We start from the raw sequence: 19,466 nt of genomic DNA on the forward strand, positions 1-19,466 counted from the left end.
GCCCCGGACCCCAGCCCCGGACCCGCAGCCCCGGCCCCGCAGCCCCGACCCCCCAGCCCCGACCCCCCAGCCCCGACCCCCCAGCCCCGGCCCTCCAGCCCCGGCCCCGCAGCCCCGGACCCGCAGCCCCGGACCCCAGCCCCGGACCTCCCCAGCCCCGACCTCCCCAGCCCCGGGCCCCCCCAGCCCCGGGCCCCCCAGCCCCGGGCCCCCCCAGCCCCGGGCCCCCAGCCCCGACCCCCCAGCCCCGGCCCCCAGCCCCGGCCCCGCAGCCCCGGACCCCAGCCCCGGACCCCAGCCCCGGACCCCAGCCCCGGACCCCCAGCCCCGACCTCCCCAGCCCCGACCTCCCCAGCCCCGGGCCCCCCAGCCCCGGGCCCCCCAGCCCCGGCCCCCCAGCCCCGGCCCCCAGCCCCGGCCCCGCAGCCCCGGGAGCGCCCGGAGGCGTCACAAAGCGCGCGGGAACGCGGCGCCGGGCGTCTTCGGGGCCCCCAGTCTTCGGGAGCCGCCGTCGCCGAGAGGGGCTCGCGGGCGCGCCCCAAACACCAGCGTCCCGGGGCGCGGCGGGCAGCGCGGCCCGAGCGCGCGGCGGGCCGGGCGGGTGCAGGGCGCGCGGGCGCCGGCAGGGGGCAGCCCCTCCCCGCCGCCCGCCCGCCGGCCGCTCGCCCCGCCGCGTCTCGTTGGTTCCGCCCGCGCCGCTCGCCCCGCCGCGTCTCGTTGGTTCCGCCCGCGCGGGGGGGCGCTCCCACAATGCCCCGGGGCGGGCCGCCGCCGTCGCCGCCCCCGCTGCCGCTGGAGGAGAAGATGGCGGAAGGCGGCGCGGCGGATCTGGACATCCAGCGCTCCGACATCGCGGCGCTGCTCAAGACCTCGCTCCGCAAGGGGGACACCTGGTGAGGCGCGGGCGCGGGCGCGGGCCCGGCCGGGCGGGGCGGGGCGGGGCCGCGCGTCCGGCCGCTGACAGGTGCCGGCGGGGCGGGCGGCCGCCGCGGCGGGGCGGGCGCGGGGCCGGGCGGGGCGCGGGGCGCGGGCCGAGCGGCGGGGCCCGGCGGGCGCGGGCGGCGGCCGGGGTGTCCCGCCGCGGCGCCTCCGCGGCCGGCCGGGCCGGCCCGCGCCGGGCTTTGACAGGTCGGTCCGCCGCGCCGGGTCCCCGCGCCCGCGCGCTTTGGTTCCGCGCCGCGCCGTTCCGGGCGCAGGTGCCGGGCGGCCGGGGGCGTCCGCCCGGGGGCCGCGCCGCGGGCACCACGTGGCCGGGCGGAGGGGCCGGCGGGGCCGCGGCCCTTCCCGCCGCCGGGGCGCGCGGCCTGCGGGCGGCTGATAAGGTCCGGGCGCGGCGCGCGGGCTGAGACCCCGGCGCGGGGCGCATCCTCGGGCGCCGGCGGGGCGCGGCGCCGCCCCCGAGGACCGGGCTCGGGGCGCGGGAGAGGGCGCCCCCGACGAGCCCGGCGCCCGCACGCGCTCCCGCCGCCCGGACCGCGCTGCCACCTGCGCGGCCCCGCGCGCACCCCACGGCCAGGCCGCTCACCCCACTGCGAGTCCGCGCACCCCACGGCCGGGCAATGCCGGCCGGGCCCCCGGGGTTGCAGCGCGCTTTGGGGAGGCTGGTCCAGTGGTCGGGCTCTGCGTCCCCCTGTGAGGTGCACGGTGTGGTTTTGTGACGGCTTTTGGTATGAATCGGGGTTCTGAAAACGTGGGGTGACATGCATCTGAGTTGACGTTCTCCCACCGCTGCTCACTTTGGGGGCTGCATCTGAGCGCTGCAAGTCGGGGTCCTGCCCACGGCTGTGCTGGGCTGCTCCCCGCCGGGTTGCCTGGATCCCCGAGGCCGCGAGCGCGTGCTGCGCGCCCCGGGGAAGGTAGGGTCTCTGCAGGGTTTGACAATCGTGGCTGGTGTCGGGGTTGTTCCTGAGGTGTTCAGTGCTGGGGGAAATTGGGTTTTCCAGGCTGTGTTTGACTTGGCCCCGGACGGTTGGGGTGAAGCCAGGCCTGGCTGCTTCCTCGTGTTAAGGAGCCCCTGAGACTCGCAGTTCACCCGGCCCGTCCGCACTTCATCAAGTGATTAGTGCAGATTTCCGTAAACACCTGTACGTTAAAATATGGATGTTTTCATTAGGATAATACTTCCGTTTAGTGTTGTGTTTTGGTATCTTGAGTAATAATTGGCGTTAACGTAGTACGGTAATGAGTAATATTTGTCTTGGGGGCATTAAACCTTTAATATTTCATATTTTTCAAATGAAAGTATTTTTGCTTTTCGATAGTTGTTGTCAGTCATTTTAAGATCTATTTTAATAGTATATACAGGAAGCCCATAATGCTTCCATTTTAAAGAAACAGAAACTAAGACCCAGATATTTATGTCAATAGCAGAATGTGCCAGTTTTTATCCTCACATTGCTTTGCCCTATTATTCGAAGGGGAAAAAATGCAGAAGCAAGATGTTACTGGGAAGCTGCAGAGGCCAGTGGGTTTCTGTGAGCCGCGTACTGTCAACTAGCCGGTGAGCCTGTCGAAAAGGAAATAGTATACAGCAAAAAGTATGATTTGGAGTTTTAAGGAGGATTATTTAATAAATATAATTTGGTAGTGTGCTCATGAGTACATTAATATATGAATAGAGAATTGTACTCAAAAGTATCATAAGTCTATTTTATGTATTTAAAAATATTTAAATGTGTTAAACATAAATATGTCTAATAAGGTAGTAGTTACTTGGCTTAAGTTTTTGGAATTCAGAAAGTTTTTTTTAATGTCTTTTTATTAGTCATTTATGGGTAATTGGGCAAATCCGGTCTAATATAGTTCAAAAAGGCCGCACGTGGAATTTGTGTTGGTATGTGTATATAACCATCTTAGAAAGGCTAATGTGACTCGAGAAAAAATTGTAGGTTTACCATAAGTTTGTTCTTGAAAGTGTAATTCTGGTATTTGGCGTTAGTCAAATGTATTGAAAGAAATGAATTTCATCAAGTTGTGAGCACTTTGCATTTAAGGGCCATCTCATAGTGCTGTAGCAGCCGGCACACCTGAGCATGTGTAAAGGTTTATTTGATTTTGCTTGAATGCTAGAGTTTCCGTTTATTTGTGAATAGAGGGTGATTTTTATCTGCAGATTGACTTCTGGAAATGAAAATAAGTTACACAAGTCTGAGATGAGAAGTGGAGTAAATTTTATGGGATGTTTGTTACTGGAGTTTACAGTTACAAAAGTCAAAATTGATACAAGAGTGTTACATTGTAACTTAAAGTGGTTATAACGTAACCACTTTAAAAGTAACAGCATCTGGGGGCCTCCCTGTGGCGCAAGGGGTTGGGGCTGGCGCTGTGAAGCAACGACCCACGACCCACAGGGAAGCAGAAGTCGCCGTCTCGTCTCCTGCTGCGCCCGCCGCGGTGGAGTTTGGTCAGTCCGCCTGCTCTGCTCCCCACTCTGTCTCTGGTGAACCCTCTCTCTCACACACGCCCCCCCCCACTTCTGGCCTACACCCCAGCTCGTCTGTGCATAAATAATTTTTTTTAATCTGCATTAGGAATAAAGCAATTGTCTCATGATGATACTACTTGACCTGTGTCTCAGCTGCAAGGATTCAGAAAATTATGAACAGGATTGTTAGAATTTAGGAACTATAGGAAAAAAGGATAAAGAAACTAGAACTCTGTAGTTTAGGATGAATAATAATCTTAAGAAACACATGTGCTTTTCCTCCTGATAGGACAAAAATTTGTTTAGAGTATATTACCTGTGAGCAGTTCAGGGATAGAGGAACCTGTTTTAGATGATGGTAGTTAAATGAATTATAAAGAAAAGTTGTGGGCTATGGAATGATTTGTTTGGCTATTTCTTTAAAATAAACCTATTTTGAGTAAACAACTAGATATATCAAAATCATTTTTCCCTCCTTTTTAAATTTATCTACCAATTATTTTCACTAATTTTATGTGTCAGCATGTTCAGTGGTAACACATAGCTAACTTTACAAATTAAATGCTTAACTAGATATTGCATATTTTTGTATAAACCCTAATCACTCTAGTACGTTTAGGGTAACTTCAGCTAACAACTTTAATTGGTATTGAGTCATGTAAATTTGCGTTTTATATTTGTTTCAATAAATTTCCAAGGAATAGTCCACCAGATAAATGAGGTTTTTAGAGAGGAGACATTGATTTATTTTAGAGTTTTCCTTCCATTTGTATTCTTTTACTTGGAAATCTTTAAGGCTTTATATGTCCTCTTATAAATGAACTTAGAAATCTTTAAGGCTTTATATGCTCTCATGTTTATGCAACCTTCATTCACACTAACAAAATCACAAAATCAGTTAATAAGGTAAGGGACACAATCAGTCAATATGAACTCCAAATTGTTTAGCTTATACTTGTTAAAGTAGGTTTTCTATTACTATTACTCTTAAAATTAATTTCAGTGCCAGTGTGTTTACCACTAAAATAGGACATACATTACATCATTTGCGGGAAATGAAACCAGAAAGCAAAACTGTTTTTTTAGTGTTGGTAAATTCGTGAAAATGAGAACAGAAATAGTGACATTTAAAGCCCATTTCTCACGTTTTAGTTGCTTAAAGTCTAGAAAAACAACTTTCCTTACTTTAAACCTTATATGTTTCTATACCATTTCTAAGTTTTTAGTGGCTCCAGGATGAATAACCTATTTGGGGAAGAAGATCTGTAACAGGGGGGTCCCCAGAAAAGGGGGAAGTTCCAGGTTCCCTGCCCCACCCAAGGGAGGGTGGAGCTGAGCAGGAAGAGAAGAAGCTGCAGGAAGAGACGAAGGAAGGAAGCAGGATGGAGCCAGGAGACCTGGAGGAGGCGCATGGAGCCTAGAGACACGTGAAGAAACTGCGCTTGTCTTTGGGTCGTGGACGGGGTGACACAGACGTGGGTGAGACCCGTGGGGAGGTGACCATGGCAGCTTTTATCTTGATGTTGATTTTGCTCTTTTCCTTCCGGGCTTGTCCGGTTGTTTGTGACTCTTTTCTGTGGGTCCCCACTGGAAGATGCTTTAGACTTGTGGCAGGCTTTGGGGCCTTGTTCTGGGCCAATCCCATTTGGATGGACTTTTACCCACGAGGGGACGGGTAACTTTGGGTGCTTCATTTAGAAACTAGACTCTTTGCCTTACCTGTATTGTTTCCTAGTTTTATTAAAGTTCCTTCCCATTAAAGTCTTATATGTTTTGTGCTGATGCGGCGGATGGCAGAACCCATGTAGAATAGGCAGGTTTGCAGGGTTTGGGCTGACCCTCTCCCTGTCCTATAACAGATTTGGCGTCCAACGTGATTTAGGACAGAGCCATTCGTGGTTAGTCAGCCCCATGGGGAAATTGGGCTTCCCTATGGCACTGGCTACCATAAGCGCACCTCTCCCTGTCCTATAACAGATCCAGAGCTTGAGTTTCTGATTTCATTTTCTATTTTGTGGCACTCAGGCTTAATTTTTTCCAACTCAGACCATTTTCCCATCAGCACATGTAAAGATTAGGTAAATGGTTTCTTACAAAGTACTTTTGCAATGGTTGATAATCTTACTTGCATATAAGTATAATAAGAAAAAAATAATCAGGGTATGCCATATAATACTACATTTAAAACTCTGTGTGCAAAGTACTGTTTCAGGTACTTAATATGTTGACTTGTTTGCCCATCGCCCCTCTAGGGGACTTACAATCTGCATTTGCCGGAGGAGAATCCTAGGGTGGTAGAGGTGCACTCCCAGTGGTGTAGCCAGAGTTTGAGCCCAGGTCATTGGGACTCGGGTTCAGGCTCTGAAATCACTAACCTTTTTATAACTAACCTTTTTATTTATATTTAAAGATTCGTTTAAAATTGTAGTGGCTTATAGAATTTTTAAAAGAAGAAGGAACAAGTATTAGCCCAATAAGAAAGAGTACAGTTTTAAACAAATTAAAATAGTTAACTGAAAGAAAAAAAGAGGGAAGTGGACAGGTTTTTCTCTTTGAGTAGAGTCTATTTTATATTTAGTGGTGAAATCCATCATTATATCCCACGTTTGTCTCTGTGACTTTTCAGTTTAGATGATAGAGTATGTAGAAAATTTGAACACCTTGCTTTTGGAGATTATAATACATTTAAAGAGTAATGGGTGATTAACCAGATATTTAGAATGAATATTATTTTGATCCAAAAGTACATTTAAACAAAAGAAAACTGCAATTGTACATTGTTGAGACTTTGAATTTTAATTGTTTAGCAGTAATCGTAGACTTTAACTAGAGGCCTTATGGTCCTTTCTTTATTGCTATGAAGAATTAATACACCAGACCCATAGGAAGAGCTTATAGGATATTTTGTTTTACTGTTTTGCCCGTACTTTTAAAATGTTGATTTACAGTAAGTCACAAATACAGAAATGCTCTCTTTGGGGTATATTGATTTGTAGGAATAGCCCAGCCCAGGAAATGCAAATATATTTGATGTTTTATGTTGCATATTTAATGATTTTTTTTCTTAGAAATAACTCTTCTAATGAATTTTCTAAGTCAAAGAACATTTGGAATTAAGACAGTGGAAGGTACCAGCACACTCACATTGAACCTCTTTTCCGTCGCCCTGAAAATTGACAGACCAGGTAGCATCACTTGGACCATCAGTAGACCAAAGTAGACCGGTCGTGTTTGCCGTCTTAATATTGGTTATATCCATTTTATTACATGCGTTTAGAGTGATTTTTCTTTTCTTACTTTGACAATCATTCTGTAATAAGACGTGGTTGTTGCTAAAAGTTAATTGAGACCGTCAGACCTATTGGCAGGGAGTTGAAGGTAAGGTTTAGAATGACTAGTAAAGGTGTTTACAATCATCTGATTTGATTCCCAAAACCAGGGTGAAAGTATTTGTTTCCTTTCTTCTAGAAGAGAAATGTGAGTTCAGAGAAATCAGTGGGTTTTCATGTGGTTCCTGGGTGATTACTGCTACCACTAGTGAATATTTGTTGAATGCTTACTCTGTGCCAGCCACTATCCTAAATGTTTCATCCTTCCATAGTCTTTAAAGTAAATTTCCTTATTTACTTAGTTTACAGATGTTTGATAGTTGCACAGTGGGTTTAAATACCTGGTTAATAATGATTTTAAAATACCGGGTACTCTTAATATCGCCTTAGTATTTAAAATGTTTTTGTGCTGTCACAAAATATAATTTTGTAAAAACAGATATAATTAAAACAGTATTTCATTCAACCATGGAGATTTCTTATCCTTCCTACTTCCCATATAGAATTTTCAACAATTACTAGCCCTGAGCACTGTCATTTCAGATTATGCTTTTTGCGTGTGTTTCGTCAGTTACCACTGTAAGTCACACTCTGTATCTTACAATTATTTCCTAGAAGTTTTATCTCCAGACAATTATTTCCTTGAACTTTGCTATCTCTTCTTAAACTAAAGGAATATGTCAGCTTCTTTCTGTGTTACGTCAGTTGAGACCGAAGTCACTACTCAAGAGCAGCCTCCCTTTTGGATACAGATCACAAGGAGGCGGCTGCGGGCACCATCCAGTGCCTCCTCAGAAAGACGTGAATAAGTTGAGATTGTGATATAAATCAGAAACCTCCCTAGGATCAACCAGTGTTTGGTTATGCCTGCCACACTTTTACCGCTTCTGCCAGTAAAACTTAGGCTGTTTTCCTTATTGCGCCACAAAAAAAGAGGGTAATGACTATTTTTTTCCTCCTTGAGGAGAGCTAAGGATGCTGTTTGTCCCATCCATTCTCCTTTTAGCTTTCAGAAGACCCAGATATTAGTGTAATTCCTCGCTGTTAGGAAAATCTATTTAGAAGACGTAGCCATAAAAAGAACTTGCTTTGTGAAAGAAATCAAAGGCTTTCACAAGTCTAGGAGTGGCAGCGGTCAGACTAGTATAAATTTTTAGTCAGTTAACGTAAAACTTGAGTGTTAGAGATAAAATCATTACTTGAGTGAAAAGAGCATCAAGTTCCTTGAGTGAAAAATAAAAAGATATGGATGAGGGCCTCCCCGGTGGCGCAGCGGTTGAGCGCTGGGTTGCGAAGCTGCCCGCGGCCTCTGCAGCGCCGGTTCGATCCCCGGCTGCTCCCCGGCCACCGGAGGAGGGTCCCGCTTGGCGCGCAGACCTCTCCTGCCACCCACTGCTCCCCTCAGCAGTGTCCTTCGGTCCTTCTGCCTGCTCTGCTCCCTGCTCTGGCTCTGGTGAATTCTCTCACCCTCCCGCTCTTCTGACTGTACCCAGTGCTTGTATAAATAAATAAATAAATAAATAAATAAATAAAATCTTTAAAAAAAGAAAGATGGATGAAATGATAACTTGAGTTGCTAATATTATTTAACAAAATGTCTTAACAGTTTAACAAAGTTTAACTGTTTTACCAACTTTAATACACATGGAAAATTTACTTTCAGAAATTTGAATGGATTTAAAGCTGAAGAAAGTTGATTCTTGAGAGGTATAGCTAATAGTTACATGTGACATTCGGTTGTGGCTGTGATTACAAATTTCACTCATTTACTATGTTAAGAACTTTTTGCATCTAGAAAAAATATTGGTTGTACTCTTACTTTACTCATTTTACAGATGTAGGGCTGAGATACAGAGTTAATTGCAGCCGCCTCCTTGTGATCTGTATCCAAAAGGGAGGCTGCTCCTGCCAGTCTTTAGTAGTGACTTTGGTCTCAACTGATGTAACTTGAAAGAAGCTGACACACTGCTGAGGGGAGCAGCGGGCGAGACAGGAGAGGCCTGCCGTGCCATGTGGGACGCTCGCCGGCTGGCCGGGATCAAACCGGCGCTGCAGAGGCTGCGGACAGCTTCACAGCACGGTGCTCAACCGCCTGCGCCAAAATTCTCACCTAAGCAGTCAATGCTAAAGCTTGTGTTTTAAATTACACCCCTTGCCTTTGAGTATAGAACCATGCCCTTATTATGAAAGCAACTTTCCGAGTGATGAGTAATCGAAAGTATTCAACTCAAGAAGTGATTTTTAAGCTTTGTCGTATTAAATACCATTTTCATCTGTTATCCGTGAGGAACCTATTAAATATTCTGGATTCCCTTGGGTTAGTAGTCCAGTCCAAGCAGTATAGTTTCTAAGTGATATTACTCGGCTTCTATACAGATAATGGTACCCTTTCCTGCAAAATATTTACTTATTCCTGCCTTATAGGGTTTTACTACATCATTCATACTATTTCAGGTTCATTTTATTGATGCCTGACTTTCACTTAAGCCTAAATCAAAACCAGTCTCAATAAAGCCATCCCGAATAATCCCATCCAGATCTATGTCTTTCAGCTCTTTTAAAATATATATATATACCATAACTTTATTGTGATAAAATTTACATAGTATAAAATTTTCCCGCATAGGGCCTCCCCCGGTGGCGCAGGCGGTTGAGCGCCGCGCTGTGAAGCTGTCCGCAGCCTCTGCAGCGCCGGTTTGATCCCGGCCGGCGAGGGTCCCACATGGTGCGGCAGACCTCTCCTGTCTCACCCGCTGCTCCCCTCAGCAGTGTATTTCTCAGTCTGCCTGTTCTGTTCCCCACTCTGGCTCCGGTAAATCTGGCCTGTATCCCGGTTCTTGAATAAATAAATATATCTTTAAAAATAAATAAATAAAATAAAAATTTCCTACTTAAAGTGCAATTTACTGGGTTTTGTTATATTCATAGCGTTGTGCAGCCATCACCAAATTTGAGAACATGTTTATCGCCGCCCCCAAAAAATTGCTATATCTATTAGCAGCACCTCACACCAGCACCAATTTCTCCCCAAATCTCCCTGCTGCAGGTCACTGTGAATGTACTTTCTGTTTACAGATTTGCCTAGTCTGCATTTTACCTATAAATGGCATCATGTAAGTTGTGTGATTTTGTGTCTGGATTCCTTCACTTAACATAGTGTTTGTTGGTTTCATCCATGCTGTAGCATGTATTAGTAGTTCATCTCTTTTTTATTGCTGTATAATATTCCACTGAAATAGAGATACATTGAGTTTATCTCTTAATCATTTGTTGGGTTGTTTAGACTTTCGACTGTTATGAATGATCACTGCTATAGAACATTCATGTGCAAGTTTTTGTGTGAATGTAAGTTTTCATTTCTCTTGGACATAGCCCTAGAAATATGTGGGCCTCTGTTTAATTTTTTGAGGTACAAAAATACAGGTATGTGATTTTATATTGCCATAGCAGAATGTGAGGATTGTGCTCTTCTGATCTTTTAGCTTGTAGCCATCTCAGCGGGTGTGCAGTGGCACCTCGTTGTGGGTGATGCCCACTGCCCTGAGGCCTGATGCCACTGCATATCTTCTTTGGTGAAGTGCCTGTCCAGACCCTTTTTCATTTTTAATTTGATTTATCTTCTTACTGAGTTTTAAGAGTTTTTTATTCTATATACAAATCCCTTTATCAGATGGATAAAATTTTCATAAAAATTTTCTCTCATTCTGTACTTTTTCCTTTCACAGTCTAACTTGGCCTCCTTCCTGAGTTCCCTTTTTTGTCTCTTAGTTTAGATATAAAAAGAGGTCATAAAAAGCAGTTCTTGTTAACTGATGAATTTAATGTGCAGACCAGAAAATAGGTTAGAAATGGTTGCAATCTAAAAATTAAGGTATAAGGCTATCAAGCCAGTTTAAGAGAACTCCATAGCTTGCTTTGGTTACAATGTACTGAAACAACTTCTGAGTTGTATTCGGTGGTACTAAAAAGAAAATTCATAATGTATCTGTATAATATTTGGTATAATGATTAAAAATAGGGGATGTCATCAGTATCTCCTTTAGTCTTAACAGTGGTTTTATGCTGTTATCTCTACTCAAATATAATTTAAATAATTAATAAAATTGTGTTGACATCCAGAATTGTTTATGCCATTAATTATGCACAAGATAGTTCTACGTGTTGCTCTGAGATTAAGTATGCTGTATTACATTAAATTGGGCTGAAATTTTTCTTTTCTGAGTTGTGAAGAATTACTGTCTTATACCTGTTTTGCAAAGAAAAAGGTAGAATTTTTTTTTAAAGAATGTTACATTGGGCCTCCCTGGTGGCACAGTGGTTGAGTGCAGGGTTGCGAAGCTGCCTGCAGCCTCTGCAGCGCCGGTTTGATCCCTGGCCGCCGGGCGAGGGTCCCACATGGCGCGCAGACCTCTCCTGCCGCCCGCTGCTCCCCTCAGCAGTGTACTTTGGTCCTTCTGCCTGCTCTGCCCCCCCCCCCACCTGGTGAATTCTTTCGCCCTCCCGCGCTTCTGACTGTACCCAGTGCTTGTATAAATAAATAAATAAATCTTCTTTAAAAAAAAAGTTACATTTATGTCACTATTAGGCAATTAAGCAGCAACTCCTTATCTGAAAGTTGTCAACATAAGCATGTACTAATAACAAAAGATTTGTTTATTCAGTGTTTTCTAAATCTTACTATTAGAATTTCCCTCATTCATACTGCCTTTTTTTTTTTTTTTTTAAAGATTTATTTATTCATGCATACAAGAACCGGGTACAGGCCAGAGGCATGGGAGGGTGAGAGGACCCACCAGAGACAGAGTGGGGAGCAGAACAGGCAGATCCACTGAAACACTCTGCTGAGGGGAGCAGCAGGGAGACTGGAGAGGTCTGCCGTGCCCTGTGGGTATCTTGCCGGCTGGTATCGAACCTGCACTACAGAAGTTGCGGACAGCTTCACAGCTCTGTGCTCACCCACCTGTGCCACCAGGGGAGGCCCCCATTCATGCTGCTTTTAAACTCCTTTATATTAAGGAGAATTTTTGACTCATTTGTTTGTCCCTCTATAACTTAAATTTGTTTCTGGTGTGCACAAAAACATTAAGTAACTTTGGAAACTCTGTTTACCTGCACCCTGCACCCCTCCGCACCCAAAAGCCTAACTCTTTCTTAAGTTAGCTTTTTTTGCATTTGTGGACTATTTCAAAATTGACTCAGATGAAAAATAATAATAGATAATCGGGGGTCCTCAAATCAACCCAGCTTCTAGAACCATTGTAAATTCTGTCAAGACCACAATACAAATTGTCTTTCTTGATGCCTTCAAAATATTTAGCCCCACACAGTTTACACCTTTTTAAAGTACTCATAACTTTACGTGTGTTTGATTATTAAACATTTCACATATTAGATCCTCCCAACAATTCCCAGTGTCTTTTTGAAATGTAAACCAGAGACTCTCTCCTCCTTGCTAAAAAATTTTCAATGACTTTTCCTTGCAGTTAGGATAAAACCTTATCATTACATGAAGAACACTATGTAGTCTGCCCCGATCTACTACCTCTTCGTTCTTACCTAGCATTTCTCTCTTTGTAAACTCGAACCACAGTTAGTCAGTTCCTGAAACATACCAAACTCCCACAGCTGTTCCGGCCTTGCACATGCTGTTCCTTCAGCCTAGATAGCTTTTTTCCCTTACTCTTCCTGAAATAACTCCTGTTCGTATGCAGGAAAGTGTTTCTTTTTCAAAGAGGATTTCCTTTATTCTAAATAAAAACCCTTTTTATGCCTTAGAGCTCCCTGTACTTTGCCTTCACAGCACCAAAGCACTGTGCTACATGTCTGAGTTACCTACTGTCTCTCTTCTCCTGCGGACTCTGAATCCCGTGTCCATAGGGGCCTTGGCTGTTTTGCCAAACTACCTGTTCATTTGGAATAGCATATACATAGTAGACCTCCAATAATTATTTAAATGAATGAATTTCCTTTTCTAAGATAAAAAAAGGTAATGGCTTTAGTGCTGAATAGCTTCTCTAAGTTATCACGATGAGTAATATTGGGAATAGAATTTTGGTCTAGTATTTTTTTCAGTAGTAAATTTAGAATTCATAGCTACTCTAGTCTAATTTCAGAAGGTTTAAAAAAAAAAAAAAACTTTCAAGCAAAGCAACCATGAAAGCATGTTGAGATTGGGTATGAAAGAAAAAAAATTGACCCACAACTTAGTTTTTACCACAATTCTAGAAAACCTCATAAAAGAGTTTATTTTTTTCATGTACTCTTAATTGATATGAAGAATTGACACTCCTGTATGCATAGGCGTGGACACTCAACCTTTTCCTACTAAGTTCAAAAATCTAACATCGACCAAAGATGTCCCGCTTGAAAATACTTAATTTTCTTCGTAAGTGGATGAAGATTGCTGTATGTGGTTTTCGTAAGCTTTTTAATTCTTATTTATAGTTTGCTAATAACATGATACTCTTCTATTTCACTTTTTATGGAGAATCCTTATAGTTTCATGAGGGAAATATGGTTTATGATTTTATGAAGCATCTGTTACATTTTCAAGTCTTTGTTAAATAAGTGGGATTTAAAGTAAAGTTTAATGAGATAACACATTGAGCTCCAGATTCTGAAAACCAGTGTGCATAGTGAAACCAGTCCTTGCATACTCACTTGGTAGCGTTTACTTTGGGCAGTCACCTAGTCTCTAAGTTTTGATTTCCCCAATCGCTAAGTAAAAGTGAAAAAGAAATGTTACTCTAACAGTAAAGTAATTGATGCGAAAGCATTTTACCCAAATACACACACACCACACAAAGTAGCTATATTGTTTTGTAGTATTAGAAATTTAAACAGAGGAATGGAGTGATCATATTTGTGTTTTTAAAATGTCTGTGACAGCAGCATGGAGGATGAATTTGAAGCAGGTAAGCTTAAAGCAGAGAGACAAATTTGGCAGCTGTGGGAGTCATCTAGACCACTAACACCGATGGGGAGTGGAAGGTCGCAAAACTAAGGTACCTTCCTGAGAGTGAGGAGGGAAGGAACAAACTCCAGGAGTAGTCTGGGGGTACTTGGCTATTAGGTGTATCAGGGCAAGGGATGGAGGAATGTGGGTCAAGTTCTGACTTAGACATTTAAATTATTGATGGCATCATTTATTAAAGGATACTAGAGACAAGAATATGAAGGTGTGAAGATGATTGAGGACTCAAGATCGAAATGTTAATGAAAAATCCAAGTTGATGTGGACTAATAGGAATTGGAAAAATGTTTCAAAAACGTGTGACTGCCCTGGGATGCAGACGTTGCAATGATTGGTGTGAACTATAGCACCGTTGGGCAGTGTGACTCGTGAGAAGAACGCAGAGAGCAGTTTGTGGAATGCTAACTTTTTTTTTCCTTAAGAGAAAAAGGGTGGGGGGGATCCTCTCCTTCCCACCTCATTCCAAAAGTAGAATCACAGAGTTTAATTTTTACAAGGATTGATGAGGCTTATAGAATTATGAATCCTTTTGTTAAGGTGACTTTAGAGACTTTGTGAGAATCTTCTTGTAGGTCCACTGGGGGAGGAAGACTTGCAATACTAGGTTGGAGGGTAAGTGAAGCTGAGGAAATAGAAACCTAAGAGAAGCTTGTTGCAAGGAAAGATCAGAAAAAATGGGAATAGAGGAGGAAATGCGCATGGAAGTTGGGGTATCATGTAGGAAGAAAGGGGAGAAGACTTGCCCCTATTTACATGCCCAGTGAGGGAAACGCAAGACACATGGAGAAATGAGGAGCTGGTCGTGGATGAAGTGCCCAAGGAGGTAGAAGGAAATTATTCCCAAAGCATAAAAACAAAAATGACTGGCCTTAGCTATAAGGAGGGTTACGCCTGCACGGAGAGAAGGGGGTAAGGTGTGGTTAAGGTGTGGAGCAGGAGATGGGTGCTGCAAGTTGAGTCATCTGACTTCCTTGAAAAACAGGCAGCGCGTATCCCGCTCGATGCGTGAAAGAGCTTACGTCTGAGATAATTCCTGGAAGTGGAGAAGGTTCTCTTTCTTCAGGGGCCTGGTTCTTCTTTAAAGGACTTGATCCAAGACCATAGATCCTTCCTCTCCCTAAGGTTTTCTTTAGTAAGCTTTGAACCCAGCTAATGTTGTTAATATGATAAAAATATTTCCATATTGATATGCTAATCTGTATCATAGGAAATGACCGAGTGTGAAACATTCTGAGAAGATCCCTAGTAACCTACTAAAGCAGAGAGAAATGATAGCGATAAGTCACGGCCAGTGGCCACAACCATAACTAACGTGATTTTGATTATATTTTGGGTCATTTACTCTATAGTTTTCTGTGTGGGCAGTGAGACGTCCCGAGGTTAGTCACAATATTTCACTTTAGTCTCATCTGCAAGGTTGGGACGCCTTTGTTTAAATAAGTCTGCTGCCAAGAATTATTACTCGGTACGTTGAGGCACCTAAATGTTTGTACGTTAGTGTTTAGATGAATTTTGCATGGTTACAAGTCATATTTGCTATTAAAGCTTCTCCAACTTAAACCCAGAGTATCCTCAATTGTAAGATGTTCCGGTTGCTTCTTTTGCTTATACTTGTAGATACCAGTGTAATTGTACTGTCTATACTTTTGAATGTATCTTTTCTTAGGATATATCACTCAGTCTTTTATTTTTCTGGTTTATTTGCTGCCCTAGTTACCAAAAGGAAATAAATAAAATAAATCTTCCATAAATCTTTAACAATTTAATGCAAATTCATCTATTTGGAAGCGATGTAATATATGAAAAGATGAATAGTAGATAATATGAATAGTCATAAAACTGAAATTTCATTTTTTTATATTTTGCTTATACATATTTTTTCCCAGTTTTTAAAAAACAAATTGTATAAATTTTCTTTTTTTAATGTGTAACATATCTTTTCATTTGTTGACTGTTACTTAACTATCAGTTTTTGGCCTCAACATTATTCATAGCACATCTATTTGATTCCATTTCATTTTTGTGTATGTATGTGAATGTGTGTGTATATATGTATAAACTATCCCATATTAAATAGAAAAAATATTAATCATATTTAATGTAGTATTTCAATAAAGCAGAAGAGTATAAAGAGAAGTGGAATACCCGTGCATACTTCTGAGTTTTAGAAAATAAACATGACAGATACAATGATTTCCCCCTAATAATTTTCCCTAATCCCATCCCTTATCTCTCTTGCCAGAGGGAATCACCATACTGTTGATTTCTATCATTCTTGCTATTTATACTTTTAATATATATATGCATGAAGCTATAAATGACACGTTCTGTGGCATATTCTAAAATTTTCCTTAGCAATACTTTGTGCATATCTGTCTTATCTTTATTTATTATGTATCCTTTTGTGACTTGTGTTTCCCCCAATATTGTAGTTTTGAGATTTATCCATGTTAACATATGTCGTTATATTTTTAATGTCAAATTTTGTGTAGTGTTTCACGATCTGAATAATGGTTACTAAGTTTTTTTAAACTAATTCATTTTCTTACCCAATAAATTTTTTCCAGTTTTTCATTTTTACAAACTCTGCTGCAGTATATATATTCGTAGAGTTGTATTCTTGTAAATATGTGCAAGAGTGCCTGTAGGGTAAAACTCCGCGGCAGCGCATGATCATGTGGTATGGACAGATTCGTCGTTAATAGCTCTTGTGAAATACTCTCCACAGTGAGGGTTGCAGTGCACACCTCCATCGGCAGGACCTGAGTTCCTGCTACTTACATCTTTCCCTGCTTAATCTTGTTGACACATGTGCACGTGTACCAGGCTCGGGAGACTGTTATGGTTTGGTCTTAGTTGGTGCTTTCTCATCGCCCATGCAGTTGAGCATCTTGTCCTGTGTACACAGGCTGTTCTGCTTTCCAGTTCTCTGTACCTCCCCCCCCCTTTTTTTATTAATTTTTATTTATTTATACATGCACTGGGTACAGTCAGAAGCACGGGAGGGTGAGAGGATCCACCAGAGCCAGAGCAGGGAGCAGAGCAGGCAGAAGGACCGAAGGACACTGCTGAGGGGAGCAGCGGGCGGCAGGAGGGGTCTGCGCGCAATGTGGGCCCCTCACTCATCCCTCACCGGCCAGGGATCCAACCGGTGCTGCAGAGGCTGTGAGCAGCTTCGCAGCCCAGCACTCAACCGCTCCGCCACTGGGGAGGCCCTTTTTTCCCCTTTTTCAGTTTCTTAAGTTAGCTTAAAGGAGTTCTTCGTGCATTCTAATCCTTTGTTGTTCAGTGCAGTGTCTTCCCCAATCTGTATCATCTTGCTCCTTGGTGGTGTCTTTGTTGAACTGAAGCCTTTAATTTTAACCTTGGCAAGTTTATTAACTTTTATCAGTAAGATTGTTTGCTTTTTGTTCTAACTCTTCCTATATTTTGCTGTATCTTTTTAAATAATTATACTTTTATTTTCACATTTATGTTTTTAATCCAACTATAGTTAATTTTTGTACAGTTGGTCTATAACATACGTAGCATGTGTTCTTAAAAATCATGCTACATTAACGCTAAAATTTTTGTCATTTACACATTTAAAAAAAAGAATGAAAAATGGTAGTACACTTTGCTGGGACAAGTCTGAATTAGACGGTATCAAGACATCTACAGATGACATGATTGACAAAATCAGAGAACTGGGAAAAACATGTTAGCATGGCTTTACACGTACACATAAGTACTGCGATGAATATGACACTTTAATTTTGAAAAAAAATTAGCTTGCTGTGGAAACGCAATTCAGAGGGGTTGCAGCTTGTGAGTTATTGTGACGAGGTGAAAGGAAGATTATCTGAAATTTGTCAAGAAGGAATATAATGGTAGATATGGAGAATGTGCTTCATAACACAAAGTGAGTTTAGGTAGATGAGAAGTTAATTCTAGATATTTGAAAATAAGATGAATAGGTTCGATAATATTTGTAGTGTTTGGTGTCTCACACTTTTGGAATCAAAGCCAGCTGTTTGCTCTAGCAGATTTTACTATAGGAAAAACAGAGAGAGTATACTTACTAACTTTTGTTGGTCGAGAAGCTAATTTTTAAGTTCTTTTTTAAGTTTCATTATAGTTGTTATAATCAATCTTATAAATCTTTAATAATCAGTTTTCCTTACCCTTAGAAAGATATTGTGAAATATATTAAATTACCATACTATATTTGTAAGTTTTTTGCAAAAGAACCAGTTTTCATATTTCTTTACACTTTGCAATATTGCATTTAAATTTTCATTTTGATTCTTGTGATTAACTTTTGAACTTTTGTTCCATTGGCAAATATTTTTTGAGTAGCTATTTAAATGCTGTTAAGGTTTTTTTTTTTTTAATGTGTATGACAATACTTTTTCTCAAGTAGATACTTCTAGAACAATAAAATAATACTTTTGACACATTTTCTTCCAAATAATAAGTAAAATTACAGTTGTTCTTAATACTCTTTCAAAGTAGACCCTTATAAACATAGATGATTTTGCCACTGTTTTTGTACCTCCTGGTGTTTTTCCTTTACTGATTTCTTTTCTTTTTTTAGGTACCTAGTTGATAGTCGCTGGTTCAAACAGTGGAAAAAATATGTTGGCTTTGACAGTTGGGACAAATACCAGATGGGAGATCAGAATGTATACCCTGGGCCCATTGACAACTCTGGACTTCTCAAAGGTTCAGTCTTTTCTTTTTACACTCAAATGGCAAATGTGTTCATTTCAATATGTTGTAGTCAGCACATACAGTATGTAAAATGTTATTGTAAATAAATTAATTAGAAATTTCTTTGCTTTATGGATTTGATCTAATGAACTATTAATTGTGTATCTTGACAAATTTTGTTTTTCATTTATGATGAATAAGCATTTCTCATTGTTTAAATCGTTAAATGAATAACGTAGACTTGAAAGTATATCTCATTATTTTGGCCAAATGCCTCATCACACATCGTTTCTCCTAATGGACACATGATGTATATTTTTTAAGATTTTAAACATTGGTATATATTTATGTTCTTGGATTTTTACCTTAATCTTCTGTAACCCTCACTTCTTGTCAACTTTTTTTTTTAAGAAGACAATAGCATTAGCTATAACTTGAACTTATTAAGAATTTTTTATCTTTCTATTGAGGTAACATTAATTTACAGTGTATTCAGTACTGGTTTCAGGTGTGCACCTCCGTAACAAAGTATTTCCAAACTTACCTGCATCTCAGAACAAATGTCAAGAATATTTATCGGAGTACAGAAATATCCAGCATCCAACAAGACACAATTTATAATATCTTGGATCTAACCAAAGATTGCCTGGCAATCAAGAAGCAGAAAAATATTGAGGAAAAATGTCAGGTTTATTAAAAAAAAATCATTGAAGTAGGTAAAAGGAACAAAGACCAAGTGAAACAAAAACAGACAACAAAATGGTAGAGTTAAACCCAGCTCTATGAATATTCACAATAAATGTTAATATTCCAATTAGAAGTAGAGGCTGTAAGACTGGATAAAAAAAATTAGACCTGCTTTGATGCTGTATCCAAGAAAACCACTTGAAATGTTAAAAATACAGAAAGATTAAGTCTGGAAAGGATATGTTGTAGTAAGCAGAATTCCAAAACTGCTCCTCAGTAAACCTGACTCCCTTTCAGTGTAGTGGAATGCAATATGACTCCTTTGATTATTTAAGTTAGTTGGCAAAAGGGAGATTATATT

The 19,466-nt window shown here is 42.1% G+C and overlaps 1 protein-coding gene across 4 annotated transcripts in view; it reads left to right on the forward strand.

Moving 5' to 3' along the window:
- Nucleotides 1–765: 765 nt before the first annotated feature.
- The window catches only part of USP15 (ubiquitin specific peptidase 15), an 88,716-nt gene continuing 70,015 nt past the window's right edge, over nt 766–19,466 (forward strand). For 3 of the 4 annotated variants that reach the window (XR_005125861.2, XM_037515097.2, XM_054696742.1), the window contains exons 1-2: nt 773–893; nt 18,303–18,430. Coding sequence is in view for 3 of the 4 variants with exons in the window: in XM_037515097.2 (XP_037370994.1) it covers nt 805–893; nt 18,303–18,430 (217 nt within the window). In the remaining variant the exon portion in view is untranslated. Of the gene's footprint in view, nt 894–18,302; nt 18,431–19,466 lie in introns of all 4 variants that reach the window. The other variant, XM_037515096.2, reaches the window with a different exon arrangement.

Source organism: Talpa occidentalis, unplaced genomic scaffold (assembly GCF_014898055.3).
Source record: "Talpa occidentalis isolate TD23 unplaced genomic scaffold, MPIMG_talOcc4v2.1 talOcc4.16, whole genome shotgun sequence".
NCBI lineage: Eukaryota > Metazoa > Chordata > Mammalia > Eulipotyphla > Talpidae > Talpa > Talpa occidentalis.